General features: G+C 39.0%; 2 protein-coding genes across 2 annotated transcripts in view; both read right to left on the reverse strand.

Annotated features, from left to right (window-relative positions):
• The window catches only part of LOC100709290 (type-2 ice-structuring protein), a 169,799-nt gene that overhangs the window by 56,905 nt on the left and 90,722 nt on the right, over positions 1-22,172 (reverse strand). The window lies entirely within an intron of this gene.
• LOC100709017 (type-2 ice-structuring protein) lies at positions 15,544-18,363 on the reverse strand. The gene is made up of 6 exons (XM_013265793.3): positions 17,771-18,363; positions 17,615-17,691; positions 17,146-17,255; positions 16,924-17,052; positions 16,362-16,470; positions 15,544-15,890 (listed from the first exon to the last, which is right to left on the reverse strand). The coding sequence occupies exons 1-6, from the start codon at positions 17,893-17,895 to the stop codon at positions 15,823-15,825; spliced, it is 618 nt and encodes a 205-aa protein (XP_013121247.1). The 5' UTR covers positions 17,896-18,363; the 3' UTR covers positions 15,544-15,822.

Raw genomic sequence — 22,172 nt, forward strand, 5'->3', positions numbered from 1 at the left:
AGAAACCCACAAAAGAGGAGGAACCATTATGGAAGGACAGGCCTCTGCACTGGCAGATAGAGGAGGTGGCTGATATCCAGAAATCCTACCAGTGACTGAGCAAAGCTGGACTGAAAGACACCACAGAGGCACTAATCATGGCAGCACAGGAACAAGCTCTGAGCACAAGATCCATAGAGGCTGGAGTCTATCACACCAGGCAAGACCCCAGGTGCAGGATACACCACCCGCAGGGTCAAGAGGGGAATTTCTATGTGGTGTTATGGAGTGTGTGTTTATATTCTGATGTACTTTTTAATGAACAAATATATAATGAGCAAGATGAACCATAGATATTTACTCAGTTTTTAAAATCAGAAACGCTGATTTTCCACCCTCTTATGTTCCGTTCCATCCTGTTTGGAAACATGTTTTTTAAAAATAATTGAACAGAATCATTAAGTCTTGTGAAAATTCTTGTGCCATGTTGAGAAATCAGGAACATTAAATACACCAATATGTATACGTTTTTAAAACTGCGAGTATTTTCCATGCTGCTGGGAAAAAATGGGTTAAAAATAAAATGTTTTTGTATAACACAGACCTATAGTATTTGTAATCAAATTATCTGTTACAGTTTAAAGAATAAGACATTATATCAACAAAAGGAACATCCTCTGTCTAAGAAAAAGTCACTATTGATCAATATTTACATGTTTAACTATTTCTGGCCTATTTGTAAACGTCCCTAACAGGGTGGAACACATTCAGATGTGATGTTTAATAAAACTACCTGTAATTGCTATTTTATCGATCCTTGAGCTTGACCATTATGAATTTCATATATTTAGTATTGTCAGAATTGAAAAAAATGATAAAAAAAAAATATAAAACTTAAATCCTTTTTTTCTTTCCAAATGTTATGAAGCTGAAATGTGGCTGCAAAAAGAGAATCACCCCATGATAAAGTTTGAAATTTTCATTGTTAAAGGCTGTGATCAGCTGACCTGTTCTGTTTGCGCTGCTGTTTTGATGTTTACTGCATGTTGATTTTATTCAGTTCACTTTTTTTTATTCAATGCCAGATCACAACAGTTGCCTACAGGTGTCAAACTCCAGGCCTCGAGAGCCGGTGTCCTGCAGGTTTGAGATGTGTTCTTGATCCATCACAGCTGATTTAAATGGCTAAATGACCTCAACATGTATTGAAGTTCTCCAGAAGCCTGGTAATGAATTAATCATTTGATTCAGGTGTGTTGACTCAGGGTGCGATCTAAAACCTGCAGGACACCGGCCCTCGAGGCCTGGAGTTCGACACCCCAGTGGTTTGCAAACTTTTTTTTGCTAGGCCCCGCTTTGTTTCACAAGAAAATCTTTGCTACAACATTTCTACACGCTTAGGATTTGGCATGTTCTTGACAGCGTTTGACTTGGTTTTTTGTGTTTACATGTGGACGGAGATATTTTTTCGAAACTGCCTGTGTGGATAAGATTTTTTTTTTTAAACGAAAATGGAAAATCTCTGTTTTCATAAATACCCGTGTACGTGAGGACGTACCCTTAAATAGCAGGAAAACAAACCATCTTCATGTGTAATTATTTTATGTTTAGTTGTTTTTTTTCCTGTGTGATAACATTCAACATTTGGTTTGGACAAACCAGCGCGTGCTTCCCACGCAGGGGATATTTGGCGATGCTTTATCTTCTGCTTTGCGTTTCTCTGGGAGCCCCGTCAAAAACCTGTCCATTATGCTAGCAGTGTCCAAGCATTCTTTGATTTATTATTCATACCCGCACCCCCACTTTGGGAACCACTGCCTTTATGCAGTTTATATTGTAAAATGTGTTACAAGAATACAGAGAGAAAAACTAACAACAAATAACTCCCTCTGAGAAGCACTCAACATTGGGAAGGAAATTCTTCTAACAGGAAGGAGCCTCCAACAGAACGAGCTTCAGTGAGGGTCGGCAATCTGCCTTAACCGGTTGGGTGAGAGGATGGATACAGGACAAACACATGCTGTGGAAATGTGATTCATTATAACGAATGGAGAGCGGTGTGTAAACACGTGGAGTAAAAAGGTGACTGAGGAAGAAATGGTACATCATGGGAATCCCCGGCAGCCTACGTCTATTGCAGCATAACTAAGGGAGGATTCAGGGTCACCTGGTCCAGCCCTAACTATATGCTTTAGCAAAAAGGAAAGTTTTAAGCCTAATCTTGAAAGTAGAGATAATGTCTGTCTCCCGAATCCAAACTGGAAGCTGGTTCCACAGAAGAGGGGCCTGAAAACTGAAGGCTCTCCCTCCCATTCTACTTTTAAATACTCTAGGAACAACAAGTAGGCCTGGAGAGCGAGAGTGAAGTGCTCTAATAGGGTGATATGGTACTACAAGGTCATTAAGATAAGATGGGGCCTGATTATTTAAGACCTTGTATGTGAGGAGCAGGATTTTGAATTCAATTCTGGATTTAACAGGAAGCCAATGAAGGGAAGCCAAAACAGGAGAAATATGCTCTCTCTTTCTAGTCCCTGTCAGGACTCTTGCTGTAGCATTTTGGATTAACTGAAGGCTTTTCAGGGAGTTTTTAGGACATCCTGATAATAATGAATTACAGTAGTTCAGAGCAAGTGTCTGGTTAGACACCTTGTTTCTAAAAGTTTTAGGGCCGAGTATGATAACCTCAGATTTATTTGAATTTGGAAGCAAGTAACATAACTTCTTCACTGTAATTTAATAGTCTTGTTCTTTCTCAGTTTCACAACTTTTCTTTCTGTATTTACAGATTTACTGTACATTCCAATGAGTCAGTTTTCTTCTTCCTTTTTTTTTTTTGCCTCTAATGACAGTAACCTGATCTGAAAGCAAAAACTTGCAGTTTTTAGTCTCTTCAAAGAATAAAGCACAGAAATAGTCTTGTTAGTGGAGGTCTCTCTGGCTGATGGCCACACTGGTATCTTGGCTTTGGGGATGGTGAGTAATTTCCACGTAGCACAATCTACTGGATTTTACTGTACTTATGTGCTTATCAGTCAGACTTTTGAACTGATCTAAGCCAAAAATAAAGAAACGCCAAACAAAATCTGAAACCTGAAATGCACTCACGCTCATCACAGCAACACAAAATGGTTTTACAAACTGTCTTGAGGCTTCAGGCTGTTTCGGTGCAGAAATGAGAACATTTCCATTTTATTACAGCCCCTGAACTTTGATCATTAACAGAAAATGAAAATGAATAAAAATACTTTTACTGCCATTTATAATGAGACTATAGTGACATGTCAGAAATGGAAAAGAAGCAGGTGCCAGGTGATTTTTATGAGGAAACAAGAGAAGCTAAACACACTATTTCACATCTCAGTGGGTTAACTTGGACACCGACCAGTGATTTCTGCGGTCTGTAAGAGGAACACCTCACTCAGAGCCAAGCAAAGCTTTGCTTTCTAAATCAGATCTGTAGTTTCTGTAGATGGCCAAGCTGCATACTGATTGTGAGGGAATAGAAACCACAAAGATAACACTGCAGTGATACAGTGATAAAGTAAACTATGGGAAAGTAGTAATGAAGACTGCCTAAAGGTCAAAACATGTAATGAATGCTGATTAAAGTCAGGTTTTAACACATGTAGCCCTTTATGCCATTGTATCCACTACATGCTTAATGACATGACCTACTAATGCAATTTTGATAACATAAAATTTCCTTGTAACTGGTACAGTCTGAAGGGGCAGCTGTGCTCTTATCGGGTAATACAAACATTAATATCCTGTTAAAGACCCTTTTTATATCACGAGTTTCAATGCAGCAAACTGTCTGGGACTTTTCACCACTCTTGGTAGATACATGAGTGCTGCTTGAAACACTGTGAGTCATTCACTCTCAGTCTGTTTTTCTTTGATAGCGCTCTAATGCGTGTTTCAGATTCACTATGATTATTTATTTTACACTGTTCACTGGTGCGAACCCAGTGAACAGAAACTCCCATAACTACTAAAAGGAGCCCTGATGGTTCACCGTTAGTGTTTAAATGACTTCTGGTTATTATGTGTTCAGTAAAGCATTTGAGGCAGACACTCTTTAAACAACTAGAGCTTGTTTAAAGTAAACATTGTCTGCTTATTACATGTTTTTATTATTAAACTTTATTTTTGGGAATATTGCAGATATACTTTAATCATTTTTCACCCTCTGTACAGAAAACAATATATTTCAGCTCTCCTGGTTGCCCTTTTTTGAAAATGTTGATTGTGTGGTGGTTAAAGTTTCCCAGCTTTTCTCCGTCAACACAAAACTGTACATTCACTATTTTTTTCATTTGTATATAACAATAATCCAATCTAAACCAAAAATAATATTTATGTATCAAACCAAAACCTACACAGTGGAAATGAAACAATCTCGTGCTCACAGCTGCTGAAACTGATCCTAAAATACAAATTTCTCGATACTGCCCGCTGCTTCTGGGTATTAAAATTAAATGCTTTCAGTTCCTCCCTACCTCTGAACTCTAGCGGGAAATGGGTTTCACTGCCATGTATTACCAAGACACTACAGCAATGAAAAGTGATTTTATCTGGAAATAAAAATAAAATATAATATTTCACACCTAATTCCCCCTGCAGTCATCTACTGTGTCACTGTAATGGGTATAGTCAGTTGGTTGCTGGGGGCAGCCTTTGTCTAGCTGTGTGCTGGTTGTGAAAGGGGAATGGATACCATCCATCCATTCATCCACATATCCAAGTCAGGGTTGCGGGAAGCCTGGAGCTTAGTCCAACTGTGGTAGGGTAAGATGCAGTGTATGCCCTGCACAGGTCACCTGTCTGTCACAGGACTACCTCACAGAACCACACAATTATTCACACCTATGGTCAATTCAGAATCACCTGTTAACCTGACCCCATGTATATATTTGTTTTATGGAAGGAAGCCGCAGAAACTTCACACAGTCTGAATTGAACCAGGATCTTCCTGCTGTGGGGTGACAGTGCTAACCATCGTGCCACCATGCTAACCTGAAATGGATACCAGACAACCAAAAACGAGTCAACACTCTGTTAGTACAGCAACACACAAACCCAACAGACTGTACAGGTGAAGTGACAGATGCCACGTGGAAACAAAATTTGACATTACACACCTGCAGTCGCTGATTTACAAACTCAAACAATCAGCAGTTGTGATATATTCGTACTCCATCAAAATCTCAAAAATTTTACTTTTCTTTGGCTAAACTGGTCTGTGAGCTGCTGCAGGTACGCTTTAAACAGTGGGGAAAAAAAGTGTGTGCAGTCAAAACAAACCAGATACAGATGCAACAGTCTGCTGATGTAAAGGGAAACAAGCCAGAAAGATTTGTCACAACATGCCAGAAGTCTCGTCTGTTCCATTGTTAAGAGCTCAAACAAGTCAGATGTCATTCCTTTTCATTTGTTTTTGTTTCCACTTACACTTCAAATACACAGCAACCAGACAGTGAGTGCATATTTAAATTCTATAAGCCCATTATATCCAGAATAGATTAATGACTGTACTTAATAAATAACATACCCTGAGTTTATGTCAGATCTCATATAAATGAAGACCCAAACGCAGACACTAGAGTGAGATCCAACAGTGATTTAAACTCATAAAAACTTCCAGAGTCGAGAAAGCCAAAAAAAATGGGACTAAATTAAAAGGGTGGTGAGTAAATCAACAGAAATCACATGAGGAGAGTTAATCACCAAAATAAAACAGGAAGTAAAAACTACATCAGGGGTGATGGGGTCAGATGTGGGCATCCTACAACATAAAACCAGAACAAATACCTTAAAATCATAAATTTTATTACAGTATAAGCGTCGTACACATGAATCTTTTTCATGCCTGGAAATCACCGGATTTCCTCAGAACTGATAAATCATCTCTGTAGGTGCAGCCGTGACCTTGATTTCACATTGTGAGAGTATTAAAAAATGTTTTCCTGCTTCCTTATGTTCAGTGGAAGAAAAAAATACTCTTGTATCCTGGAAAATGAAAGGTTCGTTGTAGGCCGACAGTGAGACAATCATATTATAAGGGGGAAAAAAAGATGTCTCGCAGGAACTATTTTCATTAGGTCACTGTATTGCTGTTGGCGAGGTTAGCATGTTAGCTTTGGGAATGTTAATGTCATGGTGTTGGTAAAAAAACAAAATCTCACCAACTTTTGGATATCGCTCCAGAATACAGCTGGAGCACACCAAGTAATTCATTCACATTTATAGTCTGTTTTTTCATAGTGCTCGAATAAAACGCCATATTTCCATGTTTTATTCTAGGACTCGACTACAGCAGCTTCACATTCAGAATGACTATTATTTTTGGACAGTGGTACAGGCCCAGGGTCCAAAAATTCCCCATAATATCAGTAAGAGTACAGTAAGTAAGTACAGCTGGGACACTGAGCAAAATGAAACATGTGTCCTAATATCACAACTGAAAGGGAAAGCCCTGATAGCTTACTGTTAGTGTTGAAATATGCTCTGGTTATGAACACATGTACAGTAAAATTCTTTACATGGAACAGGATCGCTCAGTTTAACCTCTGCTTTCCAAGCTCCTTAGACTACGATCACCTGGATGACTGAGAACCTTCACAGACACTCTGTTTGTAACAAGCTGTTCTGGCTCCTCCCCCTTTAAGCAAACCTTGCTCTGATTTGTCTTCTTAAACAACGTTTGTGTAGCGACAGCTTCCTACTATATATTCCATTCAGAAAGCCTTTGATGGATGCTGACTTTATTAAAGCAAGCGCTTCTCTGAGATCAGTCAGTTATGAGATGGTGACGAGAACAGGATGAGACGACAAAAAAAAAGAGCCCCACTCACCCTCTCCACCTGAGGAGTGACCAGGTAAGTAAGGTGAAACTGCACCGACTGTAACAATTACAGTCTTGGAAATTGATATCACCATGGTGACAAATAACACCGAACACAATAATGAAAGCAATAAAGCCGTGGTAATCAAACATGCACATTTAATCCATGCAGTTTGTAAAGCGGGTGGGTGTGGCTGCGGTGCCTGAGATGTCGTGACTCAGTGTGGTGTTAAATGAGGATTTAGAGGAACGTGGAGCCTGAACATGGAGGGTCACAGTGAAAATGATCTCCAGTGTGTTTTTTCCTCTGTGTGGGCAGTTTGTGAGCTTCCTGTGAGTCATGTCCTGCTGGCTGGATCGGATCCTGGTTCACAGCTTCATCAGCATTAACACAGTCAGGTTCAGCTCAGTTTTTCTTGTTGTGTGTATCCTGTTTACTTATGGCTACTTCTGGTCTCTCTGTGTGTCACCCAGTATCCTGCTGGTGGACCATATATTCATGTGGTTGTTCAAGATGAATATATGGTTCCACACAGTTCTTAACATTGCTTAAAATGTATATAACCTAACAAATGTGTGGACTACTACACATGCAAGAGTAGAGATGCTGAAAAGAACGTGGGCATGCTCAGACCAGTATGTAACCAGTGGTGTAAATAGCTGTGACATCTAGTGTCCAGATTCTGGTACTGCTTTTCTCAAGCAGTCAGTTTCACCGCTCACATTTAATCCTTTAAAGGGTCAAAAATATCAAGAAAATTAAAGGATAAATGAACAAATGATTTTATATGTGGAAAGATTAAAATACAAGCTTTGCATAAAATGTGCTTATGCATTAATTAGTTGTTTGTTACTAGAGACACTAAGATAATGTATTTTGGTTTTTTTTATGATATGACATTGCAATGAATACACCAAATATGCTCACAGTGAGGGTGGACTTTTAAGGAGCTGCTGGGAAGAAGGATTACTCACATGGAACAACTGCTGAATGTTGCCATAGTTACCCTCAAAATTTAAAGATTAGTTAGTAAAAAAAAAATGTTAATGATTTGTAAGAAATGTGCAGCGAAATCCAGTCTGAAATATCAAACAAGGTAAAATCACTGGATGTGCTCTTCAGACACAAACTGTGAATGATGTGAACAGTCAGTGTTTACTGACATCTACTGTTCATTTAATGGAATTTCTTTGGAACACGTGCAAATAAAGTTTAGGTGCAGCTGCCTTGTGTTTTATCACAACAAGACCCCCAAAAAGAAAATTGAAGAATGATAGTGAAGGAAATTGTAGTCCTACAGAACTAAACTATATGTATACCTGATAGTTCAGGGTTCATGCATATTTACTGGACATGCACAAACAGCTGGCTATGAAATGAAAGTCTTATCTGAAGACTGCCTGTTTTTCCATCATTTAATCTGCTGTCATTTAAATGTCATAGACCACCTTTACTTCTTCATGAGCCAAACAGTAAAGAAAATGACCACACTGTTTATCCTGTACGAACTGCAGTTCAATACAATTCTTGCTTCAGTTTAAATTTGCTTTTGTCCTTTTCCATCACATTTTTTAAAAAATATCATATAAGTCTTTAAATTCCATCAGACACAGAAGCCTGCTATAAATGAGGGAACTTTAAATGTAAGTAAGGTTCATTTCTTAAGCGCTTTTCAGAGACTACACAAAAATGAGTAAAATAAACCAGACAAATAAGTCCTATAATAGCCAAGAAAGACATCATGATGTGAAAAGACACAATAAGACACAAAAAAGTAAAAAGAAAAAAATCATAAACATATAGTCAAATAAATAAAAGCTTCAGTAAAATTATCAACAGAAAGCCTGTTTAAACAATTTCAGGGAGATTATCCATGTTCTTACCTGTGAAACTGAGGTTTCACTTCCTGTGTGACGCTAACGTATCTGTAAAACAGAACATTTCATCTGTTACACAACTGTGTAAATCCAGAAACGCGGGTCAGAATTAAGCCAAAGAGACAATCAAACTGCTGATGTTGATTAGAATTTACTGAAAGACAAGGCAACTCCTTCACACTGACAAAACAAGAAGGGATGACCTCTCACCTTTATCCTTATCACACTGAGACTATATCAGTTCCACTCCCAGTGACACATCCACACAGTCATCACCTGACCTAAATAACTTTATGATTGGTTTCTTTATTCTAACATGATTCAAGAGCCATTTATCATTAAAATATGTAACATGTTACACTAGAACTGCCGCTGTTACTGTTTCTGCTGTTACTGTTTCTGCTGTGTTTAGTTTATCTGCAAAAGTTTCAACAGTTGGATGAAATCATGTGAATTCAGAAAACTGGGAGGGTAAAAAGTGAAAACAGCTGCTGAAAATAAAGTAAAAGAAATCTTTTGCGACACTTGTGATGAAATGTTAAAGAATAAAAATCTGTTCTTATTTAGCTTGTTTGGTTAGTATGAGACAGGGGCGATTCTAGGATCAGAGCTTTGGGGGTGCTGAGCACCCGCAAAATAAACTTTACACATCACAATGAGACTTCTTCCCTGTCTCTGTCAGTCCCTGCATCCTTAAATGTCTCCAGTTGTCCCGAGTTCCCTCTGACTGTCTCCTTGGTGCATTTAAACCCCTGTTCCTCCCTGTCCTCATCGTCTGTTGTCTTCATCTCCGTTATCAGTCATCATAAGTTTACCATCTCTGTGCAAGTCTGCAAATTTCTTTATTAAATCATAAGATTCTTAAATTCATCAAGTCTCTCTGTGCCTGGGTCCTCGTCTCAAAACATGACATCACCGTTTTGTACATTTTAACACAATTTAATCCCCACATTTGTGAAAGAAAAGCAAAACACTTTTTTGAGAAGTCTGTAACAAAACCATCAAATCTGATAAAGGTTATTTAAATGCTGCAAAAGAAGAATGGATTGGAATTAAAAAAAAAAAAATACATATCCTAACTTTAATTACTGGGGGAGAATAATGAATGATGCTCATAGTGAGTAAAAAGTAAACAGTGCATTTTTTGGACAGAGATTCACTTTTAAAGTGTATGTATAATATAATACAGATACATAAAAAATACTCCCAAAACAGAATAAATTATTACAAAATATTAATTAAAAAAATATATAAAAATGGAGGCAACTTTGCCTGTGGTACAGTGTATACAATGTATGAAAAAATCTTTACTGCAGATACTAATTTGACTAATTTAATAATATTAATTTTATGTTGTAAGATTTATGAGTTTCATGCTTTCACTTGGGAGAGCTTTACATTTTCTCAGGTGGTGCACACTGTAAAAAGTTTGAGAAACACTGATAAGTGTATGTGTGCTTTTGGAAAACATTTAAAGCTGCAGTACAGAATCTTTGAAACAAGCTTAAAACACTTTTAGAATATAAACAGAGCACTTTGCTTCTCTTTACAGCTCCTCACTCCACCAGGGCTGTTTGGCACTTTCTGATACTGTACTGCGGCAGTCATACAGACAACTGGATGGTGCAAAAGTTGGCCTACCTATTACTGGCTGAGGTAGTAGAGTTGTGGCTGAACCACATAAAAATATATCATTAATTTTAATCTCCCCAATCAATGATAATGTTATGTTGGAATGTTGTTAAAGAGGGTCACAAATGTTTCAACCCAGTTTGTTTTGCAGATTCTGTATAGCAGCTTTAATATAGGCAGGACACAACTTCCAGACTGTATGAGTAAAATCAGGTTTTTTCTCTTTGTCAGTTTAACAGTTTCTGTTGTGCCTGTCACTGTTCCCTGTCTGTTTTCTTACCTGGTTCTTCCTGACCTTCTACTTTCTCCTCACGTTCCCCTCTTTCCTCTCTCCCTCTTTGGACTGACAATCATACACAAATAGATTGTATTCAATTAGATGAAAAAAATTACATTAATATGAAAAAATACTATTAAGATCACTAATGAAAAGTCCTCTCTCAGTGTACTTTAAACCAAAAGGCAAATAACCAAACCACACGAACATCTAATAAAAGATATAAAATATTGAAACACTGATCCAACATTATCCTTTATTGATGGATCATTTGTTCTTACACTTTTACATGAATGTGGCTCCTTTTTTTGAAAAAACTTATATCCATTATGAACCTGGCTGTCTCTTTGTACACAAACACACACACACACACACACACACACACAACGGGAGTTATAAGGTTAATGGGCATTCAGTCAGTTAGCTAGTTAGTATCCATTTACAAAAACAGGACTGGTAACAACAGCAGGCTACGGACAATTTTAAGTTTTAGATTTTAAATAGGCTGTATACATTTCAATGGGAGCAACAGGACGGTCAAATGTCGCTGAATTTACTACAGAGCAGGATGGATTGTAGAGTAGCAAACATCGTCGTAAAACAAGTTTTCAATACTGCAGGTTACCTGGTGTAATGTTTTTCAGCTAAAAAGAAACATGGCCTGACTCCTACCTAACTATATAAAGAGTAACTGAAGGTTAAATGCAGCTAATATGTCCTGTTTTAAGCCAGTCACTTACACCTCCGCTCCGCTGCGTCTCTCAGCCACCATCGCTCTGGCAGCAACAGCATGAGTAGGGGAGAGCTGGAACAAACCATTTCGGAAGGGGGACGGGGGGGGGGGGTATCTATACTTTTGTTGTTAAAATGTTACGTCTCAACCAAGTACTGCATGCTTTTTATATTTTTAGTAGTGTGTCACACAAACAACAAATATTGTCAAAAAAAGTAAGAAATCTTTGGGGGTGCTTTGATTCATTTTGGGGGTGCTGAAGCACCCCCAAAAATGGGCTAAAATCGCCCCTGGTATGAGATGATAAAATATTAGCAGTTCGAGTTAAACAACTCTTAAATGTTGATGTAGTGAGATCAATGTGTCAACTGATAACTAGCTTTAGGAAGGAACCGGGTGTGTTGCATCTCTGCTCATAAAGCCATTAAAAACACTGTTTGCAATGCCACAAATGTGTCAGAGCATGTGCTTCCTCATTTTGTTTACATGTTGTGCTATGAACAAGCAGCAGCATTAGCATTTAAGCAGCTAAATGCTTTACAAACGGTCAAATGGAGTGAAAATGAAACGTGTATTTACCTTTAGAGAAATTCAAGCAGATGATCGAATCCCACAGAGAGAAAAGACTCCATGAAATCCTCATTATGTATATATAACAGAGGAGAGCAGGTCCACAGAGAAAGCTTCAGAGACTCCAGTCTTCTTGGTGTGCTTCTTTCGGCACTCAAAGTTCCCATGTTATTCAATTGACATATCGGTCACACATCAAAGCAGAACCTCCGACTGTGTGAACAGCCGAGTGAAGCGTGTTCTCTTCTTCTATGAAGCCACTTTCAGGTTTGTTTGTGCCTCTTACTCCACGAGTGAATGCAGTCTGTCCAGTCTGCTTTCAGTTTCGCTTCCTTGATCTGTTATCTGATTGGTCAAAACGTCAGATATGCACGGGATTATGATTTTGTGAAAGTTAAGGAGTGCCTTTCATGCTTTAAATTTATGCGGACATAAATTGGACATAATCTGAATGGAAATTCCCACAGAAATGATTTTGTCCTTACATGGCATGTCTGGACAATGTTATATCATAAATAAAAATTTAAAAAAATCTATACACATAAAACACATTCACACAAATACACATACAGTGACATTTTATACCGTCTCTTTTATACCTTACTGTATATACTATAGTCAAAGTAAAAAAAACCTTTATTTATCCCCAAGGGGCAATTAAGATGGTCACAAGTTTGCATCATGGTGCTGATCCAGAATCCTTCCCTTATTATTCATTCCTAGTGGTATAACAATAAAGTAATGGGATAAAAAACTAAAGTGATTCATCTAAAATAATGTATTTATGATGATTCATTTTACTTGACCATCGGCTCTCTGCAGGCAGAAAGCTTATTATTTTTTTAAACTGTAGAGATACAATAATTTTGCTGTTGCATCTTGTCAGCATTTTGTGATATTTGAAATATAAACAACTGATGGTGCTGAGTGCACCGGGAAAAGTTAAAAAAAAAACAAAAAACATTACCCTCACAGTGCTCGCTGGCTGGTCCAGAGGGATGTAGATACAATTGAGCAGGTAGATGATGGTATCCACACACACATGGCTGCCTGTGCCTCAATTTTATCCCGCAACTTAAACATTCACATTACTCACACTCTCATAACACGCTACACGGCATCAGGGTGTACAACCTCACCCCTGGCATCGCTGCCCACCTCTCAATTTTAAATACACATAGACATTGAGGGCTATCAGGTGGGGCTATGCACTTACCTTCAGCTCTCTGGCAGGTAGCCCCATGCCCTCCTGGGTTTTAAATCCACGTTAGAACACACATGCATCAAAACTACACATGAGCAGGCGGAGGGAGGTTTGGAGTCTTCACACACCCCCGTTCTCTGTTGCCTGTTGGGCGGGGGGGCTGGGACGAGGAGTTAGCCGTCCGATTGGGTCTCTCTATGTCTGTCTCCACGTTGGGTGAGTGTTGAGTAATTGCATATGAGAGCATGAGGGTGGGAATGGATGTTTGTGTCTGTGTGTGCCTGTTTGTTTGTGTCTATATGTCAGGTCGGGTATCAGACGCCACCTCTCTAGGGACATCTCAGGTCCTCCAAGGTATGGAGGCCTATCTCCCCCCCACCACTTCCCCTGCCAGTGGCAGACACCCTCAGACATCGGTGCATTGGTGGTTCTTTGTGTCCGGGGATGGGCATCCAGGTAGGCACCGGCTCACTCCCGGTGGCTGCTTGTCGGTGCCTGGAGACTGGGGCTCGCTCGGGCCACTTCGGGGTTGGGGTGCCCTCAGCCTCTTGGCCTGGGGCTCGGTCATTCTGGCACAGCTGGCTGCCAGCGGAGCTCACGGGCACGTCACTGCAACCCCCCCGGCTTCTGCTCCGCGGCTGCTGAGTGACTCCTCATCTGGGACTCTCCTCAGCTCTTTCTGGGATAGTGGCGCGGCTGCCCCTCCGTTGGTCTTCCTTGGTCTCTTGTGCTCTGAGGGTCTCTGGATGTCTGGAGCCTGGATCTCCTCCATACCTGCTTCATGCCCTGGAGGACAGGGCAGTGGCCCCCCACAACCTCTAGCAGATCATTACATGAAGGAACCTTTTAAATACAAGCGCGCTCATGCTCACAGGTATACACACGGGTGCTCACACACACAAACTACACCCTTTTTGGCTCCTACCTCAAAGCACACTGTGTGCTGTCGATCCTACGTTCTGCATAATAATATTCAATATTTAGTATTTACTGTTATATTCACATAGATCATCGCAATGATGTTGTTTATCATATTGCTCTCTTCTTTTTTTTTTGCTTGTTTTCTCTTTTTTCTTTCTCAACAGGTGATCCAGGGGATTGACATATGTATTTTTTGTCTGTTTGTTTTGTTGGTTTTTGTTTTTTGCCTTTTATCACCGTTCCTCTTCCCCGCTGTTTTCTTCCCCCTTTCTTTTGGGATGGTCCATTTGGTAAAGTAAATCTGTTGGGCATCTTTCTTTGCCTTTAGACAATAATTCTGATGGCAAAAGAGCCAAACGGGACAGGCAAAAAAAAAAGAAAAGGGAAAAAAAAGAAAAAAGAATGGCCTGAATTCAGTCAGTCACTTCTTGCCTGGGTTAAACATGAGAACTGTTTGGAATTAATCTACACACGTACGTTCATTTTACTTAAATCGCTTTGGAAAACACTATCTAACGTCATTAAAGCTCTGGTTAGCATTAGGGATAAGTTTAGGGTTCGGGCTGGAATACATGGCTGGAACGTCTATTACAGCAGGAGTGTCATTCTGCTGGATTTCATCCATAACCCGGTGCATAGCATAACAACGCAGAAGGTCATCTTTCGCATTCCTCAGACTTGATAAACTGTCACAATGTTATGCCTCGGGAGTGAGAACAGGCTGAGTATGGGGTCTGCAATTTAGTAGAGTGGACCCAGGATTTTTTTCCCCTGCTTTTTAAATATACTCTAGGTCTCCTCTGTTGTTGTCTTGCTTAGGCTTGTTTAATTGTATTTTAGCCTGATTAAATGTTTTAACTTGTTACCCACAGAAATGTTTTGTGAATTACCTGAGTTGCCCTCTCTGGGCACTCCTCCCTGTAACTTGCCTCCCAACAGTGCCTGCCAGGTGGTGGTATAGGTGTTGGTCTACTTTCTTCCAGTTTTTGGGTGTCGACTCCACTCAGGTCCCCCCAGGTACACTTGATATCTCCTCTTTTTACCTCTCTAAATACTGTTATTTACACTCCAAAGTTTGCCTAAAATTGTCAAAGTTTTGTCTTCCTCTACACAGAGTAAGCTACAGATAAATTTCTTTGTATTCTAATGCTCTTTATTGAACTGTGTATACCAATTACTTTTCATTTTTAGCTATATAGAAAGTCTCACAAATAGATAGGACTGCTGTAGTAGGAATATTGTTGACACGAAATCGCATAGTTGCTACATCCAGATGAACAGAATCAACTTTTGGAGACACATAACCTACAGGCTTGTAGGATAAATGGGTAATGCAAACTTGTATAACAAATCTTAGCACTTTTTTCCCCAGGTTGGCTGAATGTGTGATGAGTTTTTAAAAAGTTGGTAATTGAACTAATGCATGTATAAAATAGTAGACAAATATTAATATATGTACCTGGTAAATATGTATATACACCTCAAATCAAAAGACATAACACAGAGATATGCTTGCTTGACGCTTTAATGCTTGCTTGACGCTTTAATGTTAAAGAAAGAAGAGAACAGTTTTCTTTGCAGAAGAAAAATGTAAAATCAATCCTTTGGTAACAAGTGTGCTCCCATTAAAGTCACAAGGCCTTAATAACTGCCCAACTTGTGTTGATTGTTCATTTTCTTTGGGTGCTATAGAAAGAAAAAATATAATGCTGCAAAATGAAATAAAGTAAGAGCTAGCGAAACAATAACACCATCATACATCAGTTTCAGTCCAAGAAACATTAGACTTTCTTGGCGCAGACAGATGGCCGATGATGATCACACCACATATCATCCCAGCACTTGGAATCTGAATGGTTCACAATTGGAAATCAGTAAAATGTTAAACAAGTCAAAAACCTAAACTCTAGTTAACCAGCCTTTATGGCTTGTATCTTAGATCAGCGGTCCTCAACCCCCGGGCCTCGGACCGGTACTGGTCCGTGAGCCGTTTGGTACCGGGCCGCGAGAGTTGAGGCTCAGGTGTGAAATGTATGGTTTTCAGGGTTTTAATCGGTTTTCAGCGTTATTTTGTTATCGTTTTTATCGTTAACTCTGTTTCCCTGGGTCTTTGCATGTGTGTTATGAATAAATTTTCTTTTTTTCGGTACCGGTACTAGTTTTATTTTGTTGTATTTATCTGCGACACCTTAAAGGCCGGTCCGTGACAATATTGTCGGGCATAAACCAGTCCGTGACGCAAAAAAGGTTGGGGACCGCTGTCTTAGATCACTTAGATCACACATTAAACAATCATGTTAATTATTGTGTTCTAACTTACCTCCATGATTCATCTTAATACAGTGCTGATTGAAAAGATTATTGGGCTCTCCTGGGCACCAGTGTGAATAGTGAAAACTGGTCCCATCACTCCATAACCAAATACCCTCCTAGACGACAGAAATTGAACACATTAGTTCAGTGCGGCCAAAATGTTAAGCATAGCCACAGTCCTAGCAGATCATCTGACTTTAAGGACGCAACCTTCTATGTAAAAACTGGAAATTCTCACACTGGGCATACTATTTAAGCTCCTTTAGCCTTCTAGTAGTTTCTCTATTGTCTGCAACCCATATTTAAATCCAATTACACCCCAGGTCTGCCGTTCATATATTTTTGACATAGTGTATGGGTTATCATTTATGCCTGTTGTGTTTTGTCTTCTAGCTCATTTCCCTGCCTTAGGCTTCCAACATGTGTGCAGAAAAGACCAGGTATGTTCATAGGCATACCATTAGATATAAATCACTGCAGGTGGAAATTTAAAAATAATTTTGACTACAGTGGTTCTGACTGAATTTATTAGACACCTAACAAATAATGTGCAATAATAAACAAAATACCTGGGGTGCATCAGTTCCTCCAATCCAAGTTTCGGAGTAGCCATGATGGGCAGTCAGACTCTGAACCGCCTGGTACTCACGGCTGCTGCGCACTGATGCAAGATTTGCCCCCATGGACAAGCAGTTTCTCTTCAGTGGAGAGTGACAGAGAGCAGAAATTTTTAACGTAATTAATAACAGTTAAAAGGATGTGGTTTAATCAGAAAAGAAAAAGAAACTCACCTCAGCTCTAGCCCAACTCATGGCGGTTGGAACGTAGTAAAAGCAGCGATCGCTGTGACGAGTCCAACCATGAGGACAACCATTGGACATCTTGACCAGGTGACTCTTGGCTGGGAGCAAACGAATAGTTGTACATGTATCTCTGGTTGAAAGCTTTTGTATTTTTTAATAATGATATAAACAATCACTGACAAGTCAAGACAGTGAAACATTTGTTAAGTGGTTCACAGTGTTCAGGTGCAGGTATGTGTAAAAACAGGTTGGTTAACAAAGTGAAGGGAATTCATATTTCTTAGACGTGTATTTGTGCATACATGGAATTATAGTTCCATGCAATTAATACATTAACCAAATTATAACAGTAGTAACATCTATATCTATCTAGATAGATAGATAGATAGATGTATATATATATATATATATACACACACACATATACACACACTCAACATTATGCTGCAATACTCACCAACAGCCATGGTTAGAGCCATCATTGCACAGAGAAGTGCAGACACAGTCAGCAGCTTCATGGTGATGTTAGTATCTCTGTTGAAACAGAAAATCTAAAATGTCTAGCAGTTCATTAAAGAAAGGACACAAGATAATCTGAGAGTTTGTCACAAACCTTTTGAAGAATATCTTCTCCTTTTTCTTTTCAGTATCCGCTGGTAGCTTCAGCTGTCCAGTGTGGAGGTGCTGGACTTCTCTAAGACCAGCGTTTATATACTGTTTATATTTACATATTTGCATAACCAGGAACTAACACTGAAAAAAACTGACACGTACATCATTTGCTAAACCTTCATCACACTTCTTTATTTCCCAACCAAAACCAAAATAATAACTACTGACTTAAAATCACATATTGACTGAAGCTCAACAAAGATATAAAACTACAGGACAATTGACAAAGCCTGTGTGTTAAGTGAGATGCTGTGTTCAGGAAGATTAATATACATTGAAACTAGTGTTATTGTCAGTGTTTAGCATTCTAAAATTATATTATAAAATATTACTCGTGGTTAAAAAAAACCAGCACCTGACACCACCATTGTTACTCTTTGTGTCTCCCATTGTCATGAAAGAAAGAAATGAAACTACTACATTCACCGCAATATGGGAGTTTTTACAAAAGCCTTTTCTCGAAAAACCAAGGGAGACAGAGGTGAGGGACAGAAAGATGTCTGTTGCTCCTTATGTGTAAATGAACTTGCACAATATCATGGATCCTGCTGTTGTTTATTACTGCTAGTAGTTAATAAATATATGATCATATGTATCATTTGCTTTATTGTGTGAAATAGCTACAACAGTTTAATGTATGCAGTTCAAAGTATACAAAAAGCATCACAGTAAGATGAGATTTGGGTAAGATGTAAGTCTATTTATAGGTAAAGTCTTTTAGATTTCATTTTCTTGTACTAGTTCTAAAGAAAAAGTTGAGACAGTCATCATAAACCTCTGACAACTGTAGAGTGTGACAGGGAGAGACAGAAAGAGAATTTCTGATAATGATCAGATAACTGGTGATATTTCACCAAAGTAGTTGTGGTTAAAAATGCTGAGTTATAGATGAAGCCATAACTCTTGTGAAACTATGTCTGAACTTCAGTTATGAAAGATGTTTTGAAATCAGCTACTACAAGCTATAACCAAAACTGTTGGCAAATGGATGATTGCATCATATCCACCATTATCCACCACTTTCATGGCTGACAATGTATCAAACTATACAACAAGGTTATTTTGCAGAGATAAGGAAAACATGAAATCAGGCTTTGTCACAAATCCATGTAACTGGCAGACATGGAGAGTCTATAAAAATGGGCATGGACAGGAGTACTGGCAGAGGCTAGAGCTGCATATATGGTTGAAAACCCTACTTAAGATCCAGGAAGGAATTCACTTCTGAAGGCTTGTCTGGAGGCTGGGTCTGAAGTTGCTAATTCAATTTTTAATTCATTGTGTGGATGCCCTAAAGGGCTTCCACACTATTGAGTTCCTGTTTCTCTTTATTCTTTATTATTATTCTTCAAGTTGCTTCCGTACGTTTTTTGCCGCTTAACTACTCCTTCAGTTTTCAGCCGATTTTCTCAGTTCAAACTTTAAAAAATTCTGCTCTTTCTGCTAATGTTTGCTATGACTTTTGGTGCTCATAACTTCTATACTTTTTGAGATATTGAATTTTTTTTGCAATATTTTTTGCCCATTTTTGCACATTATCAGTGGCCTCACTAGTTTTCCTTGCCCGGTTGAGCCGTGTTTTAGCTCAGTGAGATAAGCAGCCGTTCTCAGACTGGGAGACCCGGGTTCAAATCCCGCTTATGGCAACATTTCTTTCAGTTAACAGTTAAACTTTTTTAACTCAATTTCAGCTTTTTCACCCCTTTTCAGCAAAATTTTCAGGTTTTTCACCACTTTTCAGCACAAATCCCAGCTTTTTCAGCTATTTTCAGCAAAAACATCTTTTCAGCAGAATTCTGAAAAGAGTTCTGCAGAACTCTTTTCAGCAGAAATTCTGCTGATTGAACTCTTTTCAGCAGAATTTTCACCTCTTTTCAGCCCAAATTCTGCTTATTCACCTCTTCTGCAAAATTTTCAGCCTTTTCACCTCTTATTAGCACAAGTCTCAGCTGTTTTCAGGAAAAACTGTTTTGAGCAGAAATTCTGCTGATTCATCTCTTTTCAGCGCAACTTTCTGCTTCTTTGACTCTTTTCAGCAGAAATTCTGCTGATTCACCTCTTTTCTGCAAAATTTTCAGCCTTTTCTCCTCTTATCAGCACAATTCTCAGCAGCTTCTGCTCATTTCAGCAGAGTTGGCCGTCTCTCCACCTCTTCTTGGTCAGAGTGAGTTTAGCTCAGTGACCTGAGTAGCTGCCTTGAGACAAGGAGGGCCAGGTTCGAATCCTGCTCAGGACAATTTTTGTTTTTTTTCACCACCATACAACTTTTTTGCAACTTTCCATCTTTTTCAGTTTTTGAGCAGACAGCTTCAGCAATAAGGCATCCACACAGCATTTTCGCAGGAAATGCAAATTTTTCTAGTTATTATTATTCTTCAAGTTGCTTCCGTACGTTTTTTGCCGTCTATCTACTGCCTCAGTTTTCAGCCGATTTTCTCCGTTCAAACTCTATACTGTTCTGCTCTTTCTGCTAATGTTTGCTATGACTTTTGGTGTTTATTACTATTATACTTTTTAAAATATTACACTTTTTTCCTTTAATTTGTCCCATTGAAATGAATGGAAAACTTCCACAATTCTGCTAAAACTTGCTTGTTTTTGAAACTTAACTACTTTGTCATACTTTCACCTAGAAACTCCATTCAAACTTTAAAATGTTCTCAGATTATTGGGCTATTCCTGTCTGATTCAGCTTTTTCAGATCTTCTACCGTTTAAATCTTATCTGTCTTTAAGTTTTCAGTTGCAAAATTGTGATTTTTCAGAAAATACATGGGTTGCTATGGTTGCTATGCAATTAAGTCAGAGTGAGTGCTGGTCCGTTCTGAATTTTCTCTTCATGTCCGAACAACTTCTTGCTACTCGCTCAATTTCCACTCAACCCCCACAAATTATACATCAAAACGTAGGTATTTTTGCTGGCTTTCAGACAATGTCACTATCTTTATTGTGAGATTTACCGTTTTTTCGCAATTTGCCTCGGAGTGACACAAGGTCTCAATACTCCCCATTCAAAGTCTATGGGGAGGTTTTGAAATTCAGAGCTGAAATTCTGAAACGGGAGGCATTTTCAAATCGCCATATCTCTTTAACAAAGCAAAGTTAGGACATGAGGCTTGTGCCAATATATCTTCAGACACTGCTGACACTCACAGTGGAAGCAGTTTTTACAATTATCTTACCGTTGAGCAATGAATTACGTTTGTTTGAGGGGTGGAAATCTGTCCTTCTCTCAGTCTTCAAACTCTGGAAATGAAGCCGTTTCTTCTCTCGTCATATCTCCGCGACGGAGGTAGAACGAGCTATGAAAATCGCAGTCAAAATACACCAAAGTCCGCTGATTCACCCAGTACAAGAATTATGCTGCTAGCCCTCCTAGTTTTTGAGTTACACGACGTATTGTAACTCCAAAAAACGGCGTTTTTCGCCTCTCACCGCGATCTATTTTCTGACTGCCCAAGTATCTGTCTTTCAGACCGCCGCCCCCTTTCCTGGTGGCGCAATCAGTAATGACACGGCTCTGCAGCTCAAAGGTCGTGGGTTCAATCCCACGTTGGTCCACGTTTTTTTTTTTTCACTACAAATTTATACACTATCACAGACCTGTAATTTATATTGCTAATTTATTACAATTCTGCAAAGTTTTATGATTTTAGCAGCTTTTCTAATATGGACCTCAGATTCTTGTTAACGCTCCATGACAGAAACAAGTACACAGCCTGATGAAGCAGACTGAGGCAGTACCTCTGATTGGTGAATTTGAGCAGAACCAGGTTGTTCTTTCATTTCATTTCATTATTTATTTCACACATGGTTCAACAGTGTTTCTTTTTCTACATACAGAACCTTCTGCCTCTTTTCAGCAGAAATTCTGCTCATTCACCTCATCTCTTGTGTTGGAGTGCCCTCTTGTGGCGCCTTTTGGGTAGTGCCTTAGTAAACGTGAACGCTGCAAAGAAGTGGTATCAGACTGGTTTGTAGTGGAGGAATTTGTTGCCAGTTTCTTTCATCTTTAATCCGTATTCATGTTGTAATGTAGTAGTACCACAATATGGCAGAAACACTATGTTTTGGCACAAATACTTTGATTTAGTATACTTTAGCTTCTTCAGCTTCTTCACCCCTTTTCAGCAAAATTTTCATTTTTTTCACCCCTTTTCAGCACAAATTCCAGCTTTTTTGGCTGTATTCAGAAAAAAGACAAATCTTTTGAGCAGAAACTCTGCTGATTCATCTCTTTTCAGCGCAAGTTTCTGCTTCTTTGCCTCTTTTCTGCAGAAATTCTGCTGATTCACCTCTTTTCTGCAAAAGTTTCAGCCTTTTCACCTCTTATCAGCACAATCC

This window comes from Oreochromis niloticus, linkage group LG3 (genome assembly GCF_001858045.2).
Source record: "Oreochromis niloticus isolate F11D_XX linkage group LG3, O_niloticus_UMD_NMBU, whole genome shotgun sequence".
Taxonomy (NCBI): domain Eukaryota; kingdom Metazoa; phylum Chordata; class Actinopteri; order Cichliformes; family Cichlidae; genus Oreochromis; species Oreochromis niloticus.

Excerpts from the sequence above, each read along its gene's own strand:
- LOC100709017 (XM_013265793.3), bottom strand. The coding sequence starts at position 17,895 with ATGCAAATATGTAAATATAAACAGTATATAAACGCTGGTCTTAGAGAA. Across the intron at positions 17,692-17,770 it reads GAGAAGATATTCTTCAAAAG|AGATACTAACATCACCATGA; the intron begins GTTTGTGACAAA and ends CTGTTTCAACAG. Across the intron at positions 17,053-17,145 it reads TGAGTTGGGCTAGAGCTGAG|AGAAACTGCTTGTCCATGGG; the intron begins GTGAGTTTCTTT and ends TCTCCACTGAAG.